Here is an 18,036-nt window from a genome sequence, read left to right on the forward strand (position 1 = left end):
AGGCTCATGTGACCTAGACTTCCGAATAAGGTCCCATCTCAAAAACACTAGCAAAGTTCTAGCGGGGGGATGGGGGAGAAAAACAGCAAGTTGAGCCCATCTCTGGGCTTTTCCTGTCACCCTGGACTCTGCATTTGTACACACACGAGCTCACACCAACCTGTCTGAAATTACACAACGTGCATTTAAAAGTAAAGTGAGGCCTGGCCAGCCATTCCTAGGCTCACTTAGGAAGAGGACTGAGTCTTACAAAATGGGGCTCTCTGAGGAGTTTCATAGAGAAAGCAATCACCGTGTCCCTGAAGCTATGGGATAGCTGGACATTTTCAGGTGTTTCTCACTTCTGAAGAGATCGCTGGCTAGGGAAACTTCCCTTAGGTCAGCATTGCTCAACGTGGACTAGGAGTCGCATGTGGGGGGGTGGGGACCAAATAAGTTGAGCAATAGTGGATTAAATTGAGGCAATCTTTCTTTTCACACTGCAGGACTCTTTGGGGCTTCTGATAAACGATTTTGGACCGAGACTGACCAACAGAAGCACGGGCCACAGAGTCCTTCATTCGTAAAGCTCCTCTGATAAGCAGGGTTCTCAGGACTAGCCTCAGGGAACTGTACCGAAGAGACCATAAAAAGTTTCGAAGGACAGGAATGGGGTCTTGTCACCGGACCTAGCATACGGGAACACTCAGTGTAGAGAGAATGAAAGGTTTCTGAATGACAGAAGGAATTCGCTTAATTGTGTGCAGGGAGAATGGCACTTAGAACAAAAGGGTGGCGAGTATGCCAGAGGGCCAGACACCCCACATGTGTATAAATGCATGTGTGCACGCACACACGGATACATGCACACACGAGCACACACACACACGCATACACATGCACACATGCATACGGCTCCAGCAACCCTGTTTTTCATCCTGAATGCAATCCTTCACTATCTAGGCTCCAGGCAGGAACAGGTAGGAGTCTGGATTTAAGTATTTGTCTTCTAAAGACAAACACTACAAATCCATGATGTATCCTAGACTTTCTCCCTCACACGTCCCCCCAACAAGGTAAAATAAAATAAGAATTTTATGAAAAAAAAAATGCTTCTTTTCCCACTAAGAAAAATACCAAATCAGAAGAGGGGGCCTCCACAATGCCCTTACAGATCCTTGTCCCTTTACTGCCACCTGCTGGTGGTCAGGCACCTATGCAGTAAATTTGAAAATGGTTGAATTTTCACTGTCGGAATCCAAGCGTGTTTAGATGTGGCATCTTAATATGACATCGCACAAGTTAGAAGGATTAGGGCAGCGTTTGCTCTTTTCTTTTGAGTTGAAAGCAACCCAGAAGTGATTTGATTGTTGATATAAACTTAGGAGGCGGAGCAGGGTACACACCATACCCGTTGGTTTTTTCCAAGGACTCAACATTGAGGATAACCATTCGGCTTTGTGTAGCTACACTCTGCAAAGTGCACTATTGCTCTTCTCATCCCTGCACGAGGGCTCAAAATGGAAAAGTCCCACGTCCTTCAAAGAAGACCATGTCCAAATGTGTTCCTGTCTCCACAAGGATAAAATCCACTCTGCCATACAGTCTGAGAGAGAAACATGCAGATGGCCAACATTGGTACCCAGCAAAGTCAAGAGACTACGCATGGTGCCGCATGATGCTGCCCACGACCGCCCCTTTGGCCAGCATACCTTGGTCTGGAAGCAGCAGTAGAGCTGGGTTAGGTAAGGGTGTTTCCGGGCCAGAGCCAAAATCCTCTTCTCTGTCATGGTGCAGTCCACGTCGTCGTCCTGGAGGATGACGTCCTTCTTCAAGACCTTCACAGCGTACACTTCGTCTTTGCCCTTGAGTTCCGCCAGCATGACCTGCAACGGGTTTGAGCAGTCTGGTCAGTCCGTGCAGACACGGAATCAAATGATGCCAACTATCTAAATGCTGATTGCTTTTTTCCTTTCAGTTTGAGTGAAAATATTCAGGAAATCAATATTTTAAGTGTTTTGGAATGCCACCCTGCCTAATTCAACTACTAAAGTTTTAATCTCCATCAGCAGTCAGGTAAGAGAAATTCAATGCACAGGGGTTAAGTGATTATTCATAGCCTCATCTGCAATAGAGATACTGTAATTGTCAGGGAAAATGTATCTCCTTTTCCCCTCCTCTCACTTCTTTTTCCCACTTTCTTCCTTTCTTTTGACAGTCCACACTATGTAGCCCGGGCTGGCCTTGAACTCATGATACTTCTTCTTCAGCCTCCCAAGTGTTGGTACTATAGGTGTGCCCCACCACGCAACACATGAATATAGGGCTTTTAGAAGAAGCAGTATTTTATATGGATTTTCCTACAAGGTCACCATCGTTATCATGATTGCTGATAAACTACAAACACTATAATTTATTCCGCTATCGCCGGCCTTTTGGAAAATTAAGTTACACCAGCTTAAGTTCTATATAAGCTGCACTGAGTGCTTTTGAACACAATTTAAATTTCTGTTGGCCTTATATCCTTGAGATAGACATTCTTCGGACTAGAAGGTTAAGCGCTCGCCCCGTTTCCTGACCTTTAAAGGGCTCTGCTCACACAGCACACCGTCTTAGTGGCGGCGTAGATCTGCATGAGCACAGGCCACTGTCGCTCACTGCTGTTGTTGCTTATTTGCCTTCTCTTACTTAACAAGTGGGAGATACACTCTTGATTCTGTTTTCAACTTGCAGCCGAACTTTCTGGAACATTTATTTTCTAATTGAGCTGCTTTGGGAGAGAGTGACTTTTCTCCTCTGCTTAGTTAGCTGCTGGCTCGCGCTACTTCTCCTAAGTCGGTACACGTGATTCACGAAGACAAACCGCTTGCTTTCTGCACGGGCCTCCATGTCTCCTTCACGGCAGTCTCTTAGTTTGTTCTTCCTGAACATTTGTGTGTTAAGCCTGCCCTGTGTTTGCCATTATGGAGTCTTCCCACAGCTCCGCAGGGGAAAACACAATCTCTTCCCTGGCACCTGACGGGTAGGGCTATTTTCTGGACATTTGCCAAAGTGGGCATTTTCGTTTATCTACCACAGGTCTTTCTCCGTTTGGATGACTCTAAAGTATACTATCTCAATGCTGTTGTCAAATGGCAAGAACATAGCCCAAGGAACTTTAGAGAGTGAAGATTCTGCCACCCACACAATACAGCCTGCAAACCTGACTCCGACCTTACTGCCATGGCTGTGTGTTTGTCTAAGAAACTAGCTAAGTGCTCAGAACTCACAACCCGCCTACATCACCTGCAAGCCCAGAAGCACTGCACATGCCCCTTTCCCTAGAATCTTGCTCAAACTCAAACCCAGCCCTGCTCCCAGCCTAAGCCAGAGGCCTGGGGTCTGTTTCCTATTTAGCTAGTTTTTAAAGAATGTGATTGCTTCAGTAGTTGCCCTCTGAATAAATTCCAGTTACCTCCCTGTCAGGTGATCTCAGAACAGACAGGGGCAGGAGAGGGCCTGCACAGCAGGCCGTGTGCCTGGGGCTTCATTGAGCCTTGCCTCAGAATTGCTCTGGAATGGTGAAACAGGCCTTCAACTCAGTCAGCAGATGACTCATGGGCACTGCTTCCTAGAGCCCAGGACACATGAGAACACGTGATTCCTTGAGCTGCCTGGTCCCCAAGTAGGGTTCTGTTTCACGAGGTCCCCAAAAGGCAACTTTCTTAGCCCCAGGCACAGCTAGAAGGAGGAGGAGAAGGGGCGGTCAGAAGTCTGAACAGCTTCCCCAGGTTCCTGGGCTCTTTATCTCCGTCCTTCTAAAGTCAAATCTTTGCATTTCAAGCCCATCACTGAGCACACAGAAGGGCACAGCCCAGGTCTGTTGCAGTGGAGAGGAGGGATTTGTCCCAGGGACAGAGGCCTCCGATCCATTACAGGATCCTCCAGTTATTTTGTCACAGGGAGGTGAGCAGAGCATTAAGCAAGCACCAGGAAAATCAGTTAAAGGGCGTTCAGCTTCCAAATTCCTACGTGGTAAAGTTTGCTCTGAACCTGAAGTTCCCGGAGGACAGGGGCTGACAGTTCATGCTCCAAGACTTCCAACTGAGAGAGCAGAATTTCAGCTGGCTCTCTGTACAAGGGAGACCAGGCAGATGGGACTGACAGTGGGAAGAGGAGTTCATGACACACAGGAAGTCTCTCAGTGTGCTCCCTCCCTCCACTCCTTCCGCCATTTGACCAATAAGAACAACCGGATCCTACAGAGAAGGCAACCCTGCATTCCCAAAGCCAACCCATGAACAGAACTGCCCCCCTCCCCATCAGCAAGGTATTAGCCTGTTTTCATTCCCTAAGGAAGGAAAAGCTAGGCCAGACTGGCCACAAGAAACCAGCACCACTGCACATGTGTGGCACTGACCTTGCCAAAGCTGCCTTTGCCCAACACCTTGATGAAGTTGAATTCATCCAGGCCCAAGCGCTTGGCCTGGCCTTGCCGGACTTCACCATTCTCGCCTGGGCTGGCCAGCTGGCCGTCGGTAGATGACGATGCTCTGCGTTCCTCTCCTCGGTTGTCAAAGGACAAGGCCTTCCGGATGTTATTTTCAAGTTCTTTTAGTTCTAGGGCCAAGGAGATAAAGATACGCAATTAGAGGACCCCTCATGAGCCCTTTACATTAAGACTCGATATCCAGAACCCACGAACTTTCAGTCCTCCTTCAGCTGTTGGTAGTAGCAGATCCAGGGGCACCCCCTTAGGTTCCTTCATCTGTCTAACACATTTCCTTGGTGCCTAATGGACAAAGAGACATCATTCTGCAAAGAGGAGGACACAGTTCCTGAACGGGCCGGGTTCACTGCCACCGAAGGCCTCTGAAGGCCTCCTTGCAACCTTGGCCATGATTCGAGGGGTGGTGGGGGTTCCTGTCCTCCCTGCAACTCTTCAGACTCCGAGGCGACAGGCTCCCTTCCCTTCAAGTTTCCTTTGAAGATGAGAACAGCCCTCACAAGCCATGCTCACAGTCATCACCGGTGACAGAATCACTCACTCGTAGGGACTAGGAAGCCTTTGACTTCTAAAGGTCTTTACTTGGCCTTGATGCTGGCTTTACTCCAAGTACTAGTCCCACACAAACCTACCTCACAGAATGAGCCACAGGCTTATCCTTAACAAAAGAAAAGCTTCCCACAATGACATGTCTCTAACTCATCTTTGATGGGGCAGGAATCCTACAGTCCAATTCCACAACTATGAGATGGTCTTGCAGCCTTCTGGATTATGTGACCTAAATTACCTAGGGAGGATAGTGCTGGGAGGCCCTTTGGCCTTTTCTGTTTGAAGAGGGTCTATTATAGTTAGACAATCATTCACGAAAATGACACTCATCTGTGCAGAATGTGTATCCTGACATGAACCTAACAGTAACAGATTCTCATGAGTAACAGGGCTCACAGGTGGGAGCAGCGAGTGTTTACCCCACAAAATGAGCACAGATGAGTGAGCAGCACCTCTGGATAGGAAGGTCTTTGCCTCCTGTCTAGGACTGCAGTCACAAGGGCCCATGCAGGGGACCTGGATGAACTCATATCGGGGTGGAAGGACATCATCCTAGTCTACAGATACCCCGTGATGACTGATTCGGCAGCTGCCTAGCTACTTACCTCACTCACTCCAAAGTATGATTTTTTTTTTGTCTCATCAGGCTTCAGTTGCTAAGAGCATCTTGGAAGGTAGAACCCAGATGATCTAAGACCCCAAAGCTTGAGAAAAATGTCTTACAATGGAGGAGGGACAGCTTCTGACTCATCTGTTTTGTGGTACTAAGAGAGTTTCCCATCCATGAGTTCTCATATCGGTCTCGGAAACATGGTACCTGATGGCCTGCTACATCGGTCTGAATAAAGGCTCCAGGAGGCACAGGCAGACAGTGCAAGGAAAGAGACAGGCCTGGGAACCACGAGTGGTTCACTCTTGGACCCATTTATCCTAAGACCTCCTATATTTGAATTCCAGGACACTTTGAAATGAAAAGGGGCAAACCACAAATGCATCACTGACCAGGAGAGAAACTGGAAACTAGTTACTTAGCAATGAGTGAAATCTCTTCTGGAATGAAGTAAAGGCACAGAAAGGGAGTCAGAGCCACAGGAAGATGAGCTGAGGATGATTATTTTATTGTCTCAAGACTGGCAAATGGCCACTGAAACTGTTCTGCTCACTCCTGAGTAAAAAGGACTCAATGTTGACATGCAGTGTTGACCTCCAATGAGGAGGTCATAGCATAGGAGAGATCCTGGCCCAGCCGCCAGCTTAGTTCTTGGTATCAGGACAAGCATTTCTAACTCAACTTTCCACTTCCCAGCCAGTTACCTGGGCTGAGCATCAGGACAGAGCTGGTGAGAGTGAAATAGTAGAAAGATCCCAAGAAGGACCACCATCTGTGAACCCATTCCTGCTTACAGGTGCATGCAATTTTTTTCCAGGGATATTTGTTGGAGGAGGAGGGAACCATCTGCTTATCCTAGCACCTCAGATCCCACAAACTCATTCCTGTTGTTTATGCTCACAGAACTTACTGTCTGAAGCATATTTAATCAAACGGAAAGGCATCCAGAATGTGGCCAGAGGAAAGTCAGGCCCAGGGCTGACTTCCTCCTGCTTCTCAAATTCCATCTTTCTAGTCCCATCTGCTCATCTAAAGAACAGGAGAGGAGACACCCTCACTAACCAACCTGATGTCATCTCTTAGGGTATCATTATTAGAGTTATGAGGAGGTTGTTAACCAAGTATATAGACACATCGAGATCCAGAGAGAACACCAGGGAGATGGGCAAAGGAGCAAGACTTCTTCCTCTCTACACCTGAAACTGAGAAAAGAATGTGTAACAAACCTCAGCATCACACAGGCCTCCCACTAATCCTAGGCTGGCGGGGACAGAGGTGACAAGCATTTCCAGCTAGCGCCCTCAAAAAAGCCTTGTCGCGTGCAAGAACAACTACCGTATCAACAAGGAAGCGGTGTGTGGGGACCAGATTAACAGGCCACAGAGATAAGAGGTAAGGGGCAAATCTGAGAGTCTCACCCTGGTCACAAGGGGAGGTGGGCGCTGACTTGGATCGATCATCCCCTGATGGAGAGTTTCCAGAAGCCGGCTGTGGCGATTCAGCACCAGCAACGAGCTAGAAAGGACAGAAAATGGGAGAGTTATCAGACAAGAGGCCAAATGATGTCAAACATATCAAGGCACCATGCAGAGAACCGTAAAGGGGGGCACAGCAACACCCATCAAACTGGAGCAGGTGTGTAAGGTGTCACGAGCCAATTCAGTGGAAACCAAACCACGGATGATTTCCCCTGCCTTAATCTTTATCCTCTTCAAAATAGGTGGTCTGTTAAGCAAACCCTGCTCCATTTATTCCTTTAGCAACACCCCTGCCACACACACACACACACACACACACACCCATCTCCCCATCCCTACCCTCACAACTATCTATATAACACACTCTCACCAACGCAGTCAGTGGGATACCGTTTGGCCCTACCACCTGCTTGGTGTTTATTCGCGATCTTATTCACCTTTATGCCAATAACAGTGTCTGCGGGTGCACACTGTAAATGTAGGCTTCTCTACTTGGACAGACTTTCCAGTACTCCCACTGCCCCCAGTGGCCGGCACCAAGTAATACACATGACTGACGAGCAAATAGTCTCAGTAAATATTCTCAGGCGGAGGCAAGCCTGTTGGTTATTTTAATGGAAGATTCCCGGTAACATGTGCTTCCTGGAATAGCGCTGGCATGTCCAACTTAAGTGCCAGTATGGCCTTAGAGATCACAGGGGTCTCTGATCCCTCGTCTCTTGGTCTTCCCAAAGATCTTTTCTAGCAAAAGGTCTGAGACCCCCTACAAAGACAGTTTAGCTCCTGACCAAGAATACAGCTCTCTTATCCACCTCCTGGCTTTCTCCAGCTTTGTATCAGAACTGTCACTGCCGTGACTACAGCTGGATGGCAGTCCCTGTGCCTCTTCTTTACCCATTGCTACATTTTTCCAGGCTGGCCCCTTTCTCATCAGGAGCCCCCAAATGCAAGTCTTCAAATGGAAGGCCATAGACAGCACCTGGTCACCAGAACCACAGTCTATGTGAACGCAAATGCAGGAAAGAATGTGAGCACAGCATTTCTCTTCAAATCTCTCCTGCCAGGGAGAGCTCGTCCTGCCAGCAGGGGGAAGCCAACCTCCGGAGGACTCACTGGCTTTCATCAGTGCCACACTGGCACCACCATCCTTACACAGCCTGCCTCTTCAGGAGGCCCTAGTATTATTGGCCACTTGGCTTTGTAACTTGGGGGGCCCAAAACAAGGCTTGTTTTCTTTTTTTTTTTTCTAGCAGGATTCATATAACCTAGAGAAGTCATCCCATGTATGAGACCTCACGGTTAACGGTTAACAGGGTCTGCATAACAACTTTGCTCTTTGGAAAGACAAGAGAGACCGTTAAAAAGAGGAAAGACATATGGTCCTTCTCATCAGTGGGAACAAGTTCTTCTGGGGGTACCAGGGAAAAGATACGGGCAGGCTTAACAAGAAGAGCAGAAACTGTAGGCTCCTTGGAAGGGTCTTCAGGCCAACTACAGAGAGAATACTGAGGAGGGAAGGCCGCGAGGCACCAACAGGCTGACTTGCTCTTCTAGACAAGGACTTGAAGAAGTCTGACACATGCCAGGTGGTGCCACACCCTAATCAGCATCCATTGTCCAGATAACGTGGCTCTGCTTCTCTCATAACCTACTTTTCCAAAGGCCTTTCAAGTTTTCTAGACTAGGGGTCATTGCTGAAGCAGCACTCACTAGAGATACCTTTATCTCTGTCTACATCTATAGGCCCTAACTTACAAAAACAACACATTAGAACACCCGTCTATTCCAAGTGGCACTTGAAATGGCATATGAATATATAGGGACCGTGTCTTTAAAGAAAGGTCTTAAAGGTCTTTTAAGAAAGGTCCTTAAGAGAGCTAGCACAAACAATGGCTTGCTGTCTGAAGGAAATGACCCTAGTGTGTGTGTGTGTATGGAGGGTGGGGTCAAATGACCTTTCACAGGCATCACCTATGACCACCGGAAAAGACAGAAAAGACATTCCAATTCACAACAATATCCAAATTACAGCTACGAAGTAGCAACGAAAATAATTTTATGGTTGGGGAATCACCAAAAGGCGAGAAACGTATTAAAGGGTCACAGCATTGGGAGAGTTGAGAACCACTGGTCTAAAGTGTCATGCCTTTTCTAGAAGGGACTTCAAGGTCCTCATGTCAAAGCTTGTTTACTCTGGTGAACTTTCTGCTCTGTTGTGTTACTGAGAATTGGGCCCAGGGTTTCGTGGACACGTAGAAAGCTAAATCTTTCCAAGCGTCCCCTAACCCACACATAACTCTAGGCTTGCTCTGTCGCCCCCCTCCCCTTTCTCCAGTCGTGAGGTAGGATGAGACTTCCATGTTACTGGCATCTTTATTTTGTCCACACACACACGGTATTATGACTATCTGAAGCCTAAACCTAGGAATCTTACATCCCCCATTCTAGAGTACTCTCAGAAGCAGGCCCAGAGAAGGCTCCCGAATCGGTGGTCCCTACCTTTTTCCTCCTCTGGCCGCTGTTGGTGATCTTGTCTGGAGTAACTCCCAGGTCAGCCAGCACTTTGGCAATTCCTCTGGCGTCCACTCCACAGTTGGGAGCCACGTTGGTCTCACATCGGCGGTGAACATTCATTTTGCAGACTGTAAGGAGACAGGGAGGACAGGCATCCAATAGTCATGCCTAAAATGTGACCCTTACCAAAATACAGAAGTAATACATGTTCTTCTGACAGAGGTTGGAAAACGAATAAAAGTAAAAATACACACAGAGAAACCATCACCCATCCCAATTCAGAGAACTACAGTAATCTGCCAGCCGCCTTGCAGAGAAAGTCTGGAAGCTGTTTCTAGTTGCCCCCCCCCACTCCCTTACAACACGCTGTTCCTACATACATGAAATAAAAGCAAGCTGAGGTCATATTTGCATTTCTGCTGGGAACAGGATACTGTCTCTGTAAGAACCAACTTGTTTTCACTGACCTAAGCTTGATTCTAGACCCAAATGAATGCCACATAGATGGTCTCCACACCACTCTGTTGTGAGTCACATGATCCAGCGAGCTTCCTGGGAATCATAGGAGTACTCAGCCAACTTCCAACAGGGCCAGAGGAAAATAAACAGCCCTGAAACAGGTCAGAGCACTTCTGCTCATCTTCCCCAGGTCCGCCACGAGAAGAGACAGCTTGTTTGAGTTTTATTGCTGGGCTTTATCAGATCCTAACTAACCTTGAGGAAACATTAAGTCCAGACCACTCCTGCCATCCAATTTTACCTGAGGCCAGAGGAGCTTGGGAGCATTGTGGGGTTTACCCTTCACAGTCACAACCTACCTCTGAGAGACTGTGTCATGGAGCACTTACTGCCACGCCTTTGATCTGGTTATCAAGAAAAGCGTTACAGGACATAATGAGACATGCAAAATAGTTTAAAAACATGGAGCGGCACATCTGAGCTTACATGGCAAGGATGTTGGAAGTCATGGCTAATAAGAGAGAAGCTGAGGCCGTAGCTCGATGGTAGGATGGTTACCTATCTGGTCAAGCAGAGCACTGGGTTCCATCTTGGATGGAGGGAATGGGGGAGCAGTTTAAATAGACATGTCTTCTAAAGGTTTCTATTTACCTTCCAAAGCAAACTGTGGCTTGGCAAGATGTCTAAAATTCAAACTATCACACAGGAAATGGCAGCACTTATCTTACTCAATGATGCCCCAAAGCTGTGAAGGAAGTGATGCTGGCTCTTGACAGCTCGCTCTTACAATATCTGTTCTGTTCTGTTCCTAGTTATTGCCTTTATTGTATTGTTTACTAGCATTAACCTTTACTGTATCTAATTTATGAATGAAACTCTGTCATAGGGATGCTGTAGGGAGAAACAGTATACATCAATTAGTACTATTTGCGTTCCCTGTATCCACGGGGGCTCTTGGTCACATCTCCCACCATAAGGGTTTTAAAGTGAATCTGTACCTTGTATCACAGTATATTAACTTCAGATACAGAAATTTTTGGAACAAGGAAAGCTATTTTAGTGAATGAGGGGCAGTGCACAGTGACTGTAGCTCACCAGGTAGATAGAATCCCTAATATGTATGCACCTAGCAAGAGAATATCAAATATAGCCAGCAAGTGAATGAAAAATCGATGATCCCGCTATTATTTCTGGAGACTTTAATACTCTATTACCAGATGGGCACAGACATGAAGACAGAGAATCATCAAGGATGTAGCTGAATGCTGCAAAGATACCAAATAACCTGGATATAACTGACTCTATTGACTATTTCACCCAAAAGGAAGACACACACTCTTCAAGCACACGTGATACATTGAATTTACACTCCACATGCTGGACCATAAAATGCCTTAAAAACAAATTGTTTTGGAAGGTGTGACTCTACATCCTGGCTTGCAACAGACCTGCAGATGAGGTACACAAGGTTGCAGCTGGGTCCAGGAGCTCCAGCCTGGGAGGCAGCTATTCAAGAGGAGTAACAGCCACAGAGACGTCAATCACCACACTCCAGCTCTGGGGCTGTAAGCATGCTCTCTGTTAGGCCAGTGAAGCCAGGAATGGTCCAGGACTACCAGATAAACAGCACGCTTTAGGGCCAGGGCTAGACCATGCCTACGATGGGTCTGAGGCTAGAATTGACATAGTGGCAGGAGCTCCAGGCTATTAGAGCCATGGAAGTTGGAACCATTGCCCAGCGACTTACCCTATTCCCACTAAAACACCTGCCTCTGCACCACCATGGCAAGAACCTGAAACAGCTGTACTACGCAAATCAGGGCTTCTTCCTGGGAATTCTCCACAAGAGTTGAATGGAGGAGGTCCAGGAGAAGGGTAACTGCATAACAAACTACAAATTTAAGAATGGGAAAGCAGGCCAGAGAGATGGCTCAGCCATTAAAGGCGATCGCAACAAAAATGTCAGTAAGTGAGGAACTGTGTCATCAGAGTACACACACACTGTCACCTTGCTGGGAAGAAAATGACTTCCACACAGAAGCTGAAATTCCAAGGGAGTAAAACCATCAAGCAAACACAGCACCAAGAAGCAGACACTGAGTCGGACTGGGGACAATCTTGTTTAGGGCACCAGCTCTAAGTCACCAGCTATACCTTAAAGTTTTATTCCGAAAATGTCTATAGCATGTATACAATACCCCATTTTAGAACAGTGGAGCGGAGCTAGAAGTCAGTTGGAGAAAGGTAACTGGAGGATCTCAAGCAACACACTGCCAACTAACGAGAAGGACTCCCAAGACTGATTGAAATGGCAAGTACAGCTCATCAATATGAGTGAGATGTAGCCAAAGCAGCAGCCACAGGGAAATTAATGGCAGCAACTGTGTACACATCAGAGAAGAAAAAGACCCTAAAATCAGTCATCTGCTCTTTTGTTCAAGAAACGAGAAATAACGTACAAATTAAATATGTAATGATACGGAAAAGACAAATATTAGATCAAAATCAATTGAAGTGAAAATTCAAAGTCAACTGAGAAAAAGTAGCTTCTTTTAGAAAATCATTGAGTCTTTTGTCAGGGAAGAAGGAAGAGAGAAAGAGAAAACACAATTGCTGTCCTTAGACTTTCTGCATCACAGGCAGAGTCTCCACAAAGCCTTCATACATCTGAAAAGAAAAATATCAGGCTGATACACATCATCTACCAAAGCTCACACAATAAGAAAAAGCCAATAGGAACAGCTCCGCCATTAGCAGATCAATTACCTTCTGAAACAGCAAGCACTGGGCCAAAACATTTAAGGAAATCTAATTCTCTAAAGTCTCTGTTAGAAAATAGAGGCAGAGGAGATCTTTCCTAATTTATCATGGAGCCCGAATATCAAAGCAAAAAACTACAAAGCAAGATCTTCCATGCAATAACTCTCAACAAAACAATAAAAAGTTGACAATAACCCTCAACAAAACAATAGCAAAATTAATCTAACAATGGGTTAAATCTAATCGAGAATTAAATGACATGATCTAGTAGAATTATTCCAGGTATGCAAATCAGGTTCAACATCTGGAACTAATCTTCTTACTAATCCTTGCCAGCCATGGGTCTGGAGATCCTAACTGATAGAGTCAGACAAAAACAGGACACAAAAGGCATGTACACCAAAAGAGAGGAAAGAAAACCTCAGTCTGCAGATGCAAATGTATCTGTAGAAAATATGAAATAATAGAAACTAGTTGAAAAAGAAGAGAAAAGAAGTAGGGAGAAGAGAAAGAAGGCATAAGGAAAGAGAAGGGAGAGCGGGGAGAGAGGAAAAGAGAGACAAATGCTCCTATAGCCAACAATTGGTTATAATAAGGTTTCAGACAGTGTAAATAAAAAAACGTCAATCAGTTCCTTGTATATCAGCAATGAATAAATGGATTTAAAAGCTAAAATCATTGCTACTTAAATTAATATTCCTAAATGAAATACTTACATAAAAATTAAGCAAAATACATAAGGTTCATATGAGGAAAACTATGAAACTACAATTAAAAAACCTAAAACTTAAATTATTACAGATTCATTCCATATTTATGGATTGTAAGCATTGGTGGTGTGAATGAGAAATGGCCCCTCTAGGTTCACGTTTGAATTTTTGGGTATCAAGTTGGTGGAACTGTTTGGGAAGGACTGGGCTTGTTGAAGAAGGTATGTCATTGGAGGGTGAGTTTTGAGATTTGAAAAGACATTCCCAGTGTTTCCTCTGCTTCCCATCTGTGGATCAAATGTGTGCTCTCAGCTATTCCTGCCACCACGCCTTCCCTCTGCTATCATGGACTCTAACCCTTGGCAATCGTGAGCCAAATTAAATGTGTTCTTTCATCAGTGGCTTTGACCATGTCAAGGATACTCAGATGGCAAATCCATGAGGGCACTGCACATGCTGTGCATCACTAGGGAATCACTGAGTCAGTTAGAGGGTGTCCTAGTTGGGGTTTCTGTCACTGTGATGGGCACATGACAGCAGTAACTTGGGGAGGAAAGGCTTATTGCTTACACTTCCATATCACAGTTCATCAAGGAAGGAAGTCCGGACAGGAACTCACACAGGGCAGGAACCTGGAGGCAGGAGCTGATGCAGAGGCCATGGAGGAGTGCTGTTTACTGACTTGCCCCTCATGGCTGACTCAGCCTGCTTTCTTATAAGTCCAGGACCACCACCCTAGGCATGGCCTCACCAACAATGGGCTGAGTCCACCTACACCAATCACTAATTAAGAAAATACCCTCCAGGCTTGCCTTTAGTCAGATCTTCAGGAGACATTTTCTCAGTTGAAGTTCCCTCTTCTCTACTGTCTCCCTTGTGTCACGTTGACATAAAACCAGCAGCACAGAGGGGATGGGGAGATGACTCAGAGGCTAAGTGCACTTTGTCTACAACCATGCAAATCTGAGGTCAAGTTCCTAGCAACCAAGCAAAAATCTGGGCATGGCTGCATTTTCCTGTAAACTCAACACTGGGGAAGAGGCAAGTGGATCTGAAGAGCTTGTCTAGATAGGATGGTGAGCTTCCAGCTCAGAGAGGGACCTCATCTCAAGGCAACTGGGTGACAAATGATAGAAGAAGGTTTCTGCTTCCACATGTGTACATAGGCAGGCACACCCACATACTCCTGTGCATGCAGTGCACGTGCGCGCGCGCGCGCACACACACACACACACACACACACACACACACACACACACACACACCACTACATCATCCTATTAATATTAAAATAGAAAAATCCAGAACGCTGACAACATCAGATACTTGTGAAGATGTGAGGTATAAAAGCACCCATTCATTGGTAGTTGAGGGGCGGGGAAGGATGGCATAGCCATTTAGCTATTTAGACAGCTCAGTATGGTTTTTGTCTTTTTGGTTTTTTTCCCCAAAACAAAACATCTTGTTTACCATATAATCTAGCAACTACACATCTGGCACTCATTATGAATTGAAAATTTATATCCAAATAAAAAACCTGCTCATGTGATGTAGAATAATCTTTCTGTACACTGTAAAGATGTGTCTTTGCCAAGGTGCCTTCTTATTGGTTTAATAAAAAGGATGAATAAAATAAAAAAGCTTCCAATAGCTTGACAGGATTTTTCAGGCACAGAGGAAGCCGGGAAGAAGAAGGGCAGGGTCGCAAGGAGATGCAGGACTCAGAGGAAGCAGCATAGGCAGTCCAGAGCAAAGGTAATGGTGTCATGAGGCAGAAAGTAAATTCACAGAAATGGGCTAACTTAAATCATAAAAGCTAGTTAGAAACAAGCCTAAGCTATTGACCGAGCTCTCATAATTAATAAGAAATCTCTATGTTGTTATTTGGGACCTGGTAGTCAGGACAGAAAAATCTACCTATACTCTTGGGTGTTTTGGCAGCTGTATTTAGAATCTTCCAGATGTGTATGCCTTTGAGAGGTGCCTCTGAAAGCAGACAAATGGCCTTTGGTATATCTAGACATGCCACTACTGACTGGCCTTAACAAGAAAGACTTCAAACCATGGAGCAACATGGAAAAGAATATTAAACACATTTTACTAAATAAAAGCATCGAGCTGAAAGGCTGTTCTGCACCGGTCACACGGCTCCACAAAAGGCAAAACTATAGCAGCAACGCAAGGGTTAACTGGAAAGGAAGCTGAACAGACACAGAGGACTCCAGGGTAGTGATGTTTTTCTCTTGCCTCTTATGCTGCAACACTGGATTCTTGTCACTTTGTATTTGTCCAGTCTTACAGATGTTCCAATGCTCACCCTAAGCCCTGACGTAAACTGTGGACTCTACATGATGATGACATGTTGGTGTATGTTCGCCACTGCTCTCTACTGGCCCATTCTGAGGTGGAGCACTTACGGTGGGCCTGTGCATGTGTGAGGCCTGCACATGTGCGGAGACAAGGTTCTATGGGGATCTCAACATGTCTGCTCAGGTTCGCTCTGAAACGCACACTCCTTAAAAATCCAAGGTCTGCAAAGCAATTAAAATTAAAGTGTTTCAAGAATGAAACCGAGCAGGTGGAGCCAGGCCTCCTGCTTGCCCCAGAGCGTGATCATTGACCTAGAGTGGGCACTGCACCGAACTTCCGGTTGAACAGATGTCCCGGGAAGAAGACAGTGTGGCGCATATGGTGGAGGAGGAAGAGAGGCCTACCACAGCCCTTTGATCTGGACCAGACAGCACTAAGAGGGCCTGAGCATCCTCAGGTGGGTTACACAGTCCAGGCCACAACATGTCACCTCTGCTTGGCTTTCCACCCCTTCCCCCTCAGCAACATTCACCTTTCCCTGTCCTGCCCAACAACCTTGGACAGCACTCCCTTGCCCCAAAGCAACTGACTTGTTCAGCACAGTTTAACCACTGGCGCCCTCTGGTGTTGAAATACCAGATCAGTCCTTCCCCAGGGTGGAATTGGGTATGCAGACTATTGAACTGGAGCTTGTAAAGGAGACTTTACTTTTGACAAAATATCCAATCACACGCCAGTTAACTCAGACAGCTTGAGGAAGTGGAAGAGAAAGGACTTTGAAAAGCCTTGCGCCCGGAATAAAGCTGCTTAGGCATGGGGGTACTGGGTGACAGATACCCACAGTGGGAACACGTCGTGGGGTGGAGTGGGGTATCCTGGAGGATGGAACGACACCAGGAGGTAGCAGACCAAAAACTGAAGTGGATATCCCAGCTTGGAACAAAAGAAACCCAAGCTACATTCCCATAAAGTGACTGAGCCACCTATAGCACACGTGTGTGGGCGTACACACACCTACCCACACCCACACGGGCATGGGTGTGGGGGAGGGTGTTGGGGGCACTATGAGGGAACACCAAACAATACCATAGCCCCAAACTCCTCCCGATTCAACCCTGAGCTACCTGTAACATTCATTTGCATTGACTTCTTAGAGATGCCGAAAAGAGCCACTCTGCCCAGGTGGGGCTCTTATCTGTCTATTTTAAAGAGCCACTGTTGTCCTGTGACTTAGCTTCCATCCCTGCGGCTCTGAGCACCCACCATGTGCACGTGGGGCCCCAGCAGCCGAGCCGTCCCAGACTGGCCTGGAATTTGGGCACACAGATCCACGTGCTTCCTCTCCATTATGCTCTACAATTTGGGGGGGGGGGGGGAGTTCTTTCTGTTTTCACCTTTTCCCAAGCTGATATTACAGCTAGGCTCACAAACAGAAGGGGCAGACTAGTGTAAATATCCTTCAGGAGCAAGCTGACCTCCTGGGGTTGGTGACAGCGCCATGGCCGCCATGGCCGAGGAGGTAATTAGACCCGCCTGAGCTGCAACAGCGCCTTCTGTGGGGGTGATTTAGCTACGGCAGGTCAGCACAAACACACACAGAAGGGCTGGGGAGCCCCAAGGCGAATGTTTTAACAGCAGTTAAGTCTCCGGTGGAAGGATAAAGACAGCACAGAGCGCACTGTGTCCTACGCATGCATTTCCTCTTAGGTCTGCATGAACTGCTCACCGGAAGGACATATCTTTCTATTACCAGTGTGCATTTAATTCTAAAAACAAAAATGAAGAAAAGGTTATGGACAAAGGGTCCAGCTGCTAAAACAATAGCAAAGGCCCGAATTTTGAAACCGGTGAAAGTTCTTCTATGCTGTTAAATATCCTAAGCAGTTTTGTATGAAAGGAAAGCAGAGTCGGGCATGGTGGCATGTGCCTAACACTCAGGAGCTGAGGCAGGAGGACTGCAAGTTCCAGGCTAGACTGAGCAACTACTGAGACCTTGTCTCAGAAAAAGGTGGAGGAGGAGAGAGAAAAGGCAGAGGGGCAGGAGAAAGAGGAGGGGGGGGGGTAATCTGTCTACCTGCTTGGCTCTGCAGAGCCGTCCTCTGAAGCATGTGGCTTTCTGTTACATTCAAAAGGCAGAAGGGCAGATGGTGACCTACATATGGTTCCCCAAGCATGCAGTAA

The 18,036-nt window shown here is 46.5% G+C and overlaps 1 protein-coding gene across 5 annotated transcripts in view; it reads right to left on the reverse strand.

Annotated features, from left to right (window-relative positions):
- Window positions 1-18,036, reverse strand: part of Prkce (protein kinase C epsilon) — a 515,277-nt gene that overhangs the window by 174,277 nt on the left and 322,964 nt on the right. For all 5 annotated transcript variants that reach the window (XM_085690953.2, XM_085690952.2, XM_085690954.2 and 2 more), the window contains 4 exons: window positions 9,602-9,744; window positions 7,043-7,139; window positions 4,379-4,578; window positions 1,692-1,865 (listed from right to left, as the gene is read on the reverse strand). In XM_085690953.2, coding sequence (XP_085547079.1) covers window positions 1,692-1,865; window positions 4,379-4,578; window positions 7,043-7,139; window positions 9,602-9,744 — 614 coding nt within the window. The remainder of the gene's footprint in view (window positions 1-1,691; window positions 1,866-4,378; window positions 4,579-7,042; window positions 7,140-9,601; window positions 9,745-18,036) is intronic.

This window comes from Myodes glareolus, chromosome 6, assembly GCF_982192425.1.
Source record: "Myodes glareolus chromosome 6, mMyoGla1.1, whole genome shotgun sequence".
In the NCBI taxonomy this organism is placed as follows: Eukaryota; Metazoa; Chordata; class Mammalia; order Rodentia; family Cricetidae; genus Myodes; species Myodes glareolus.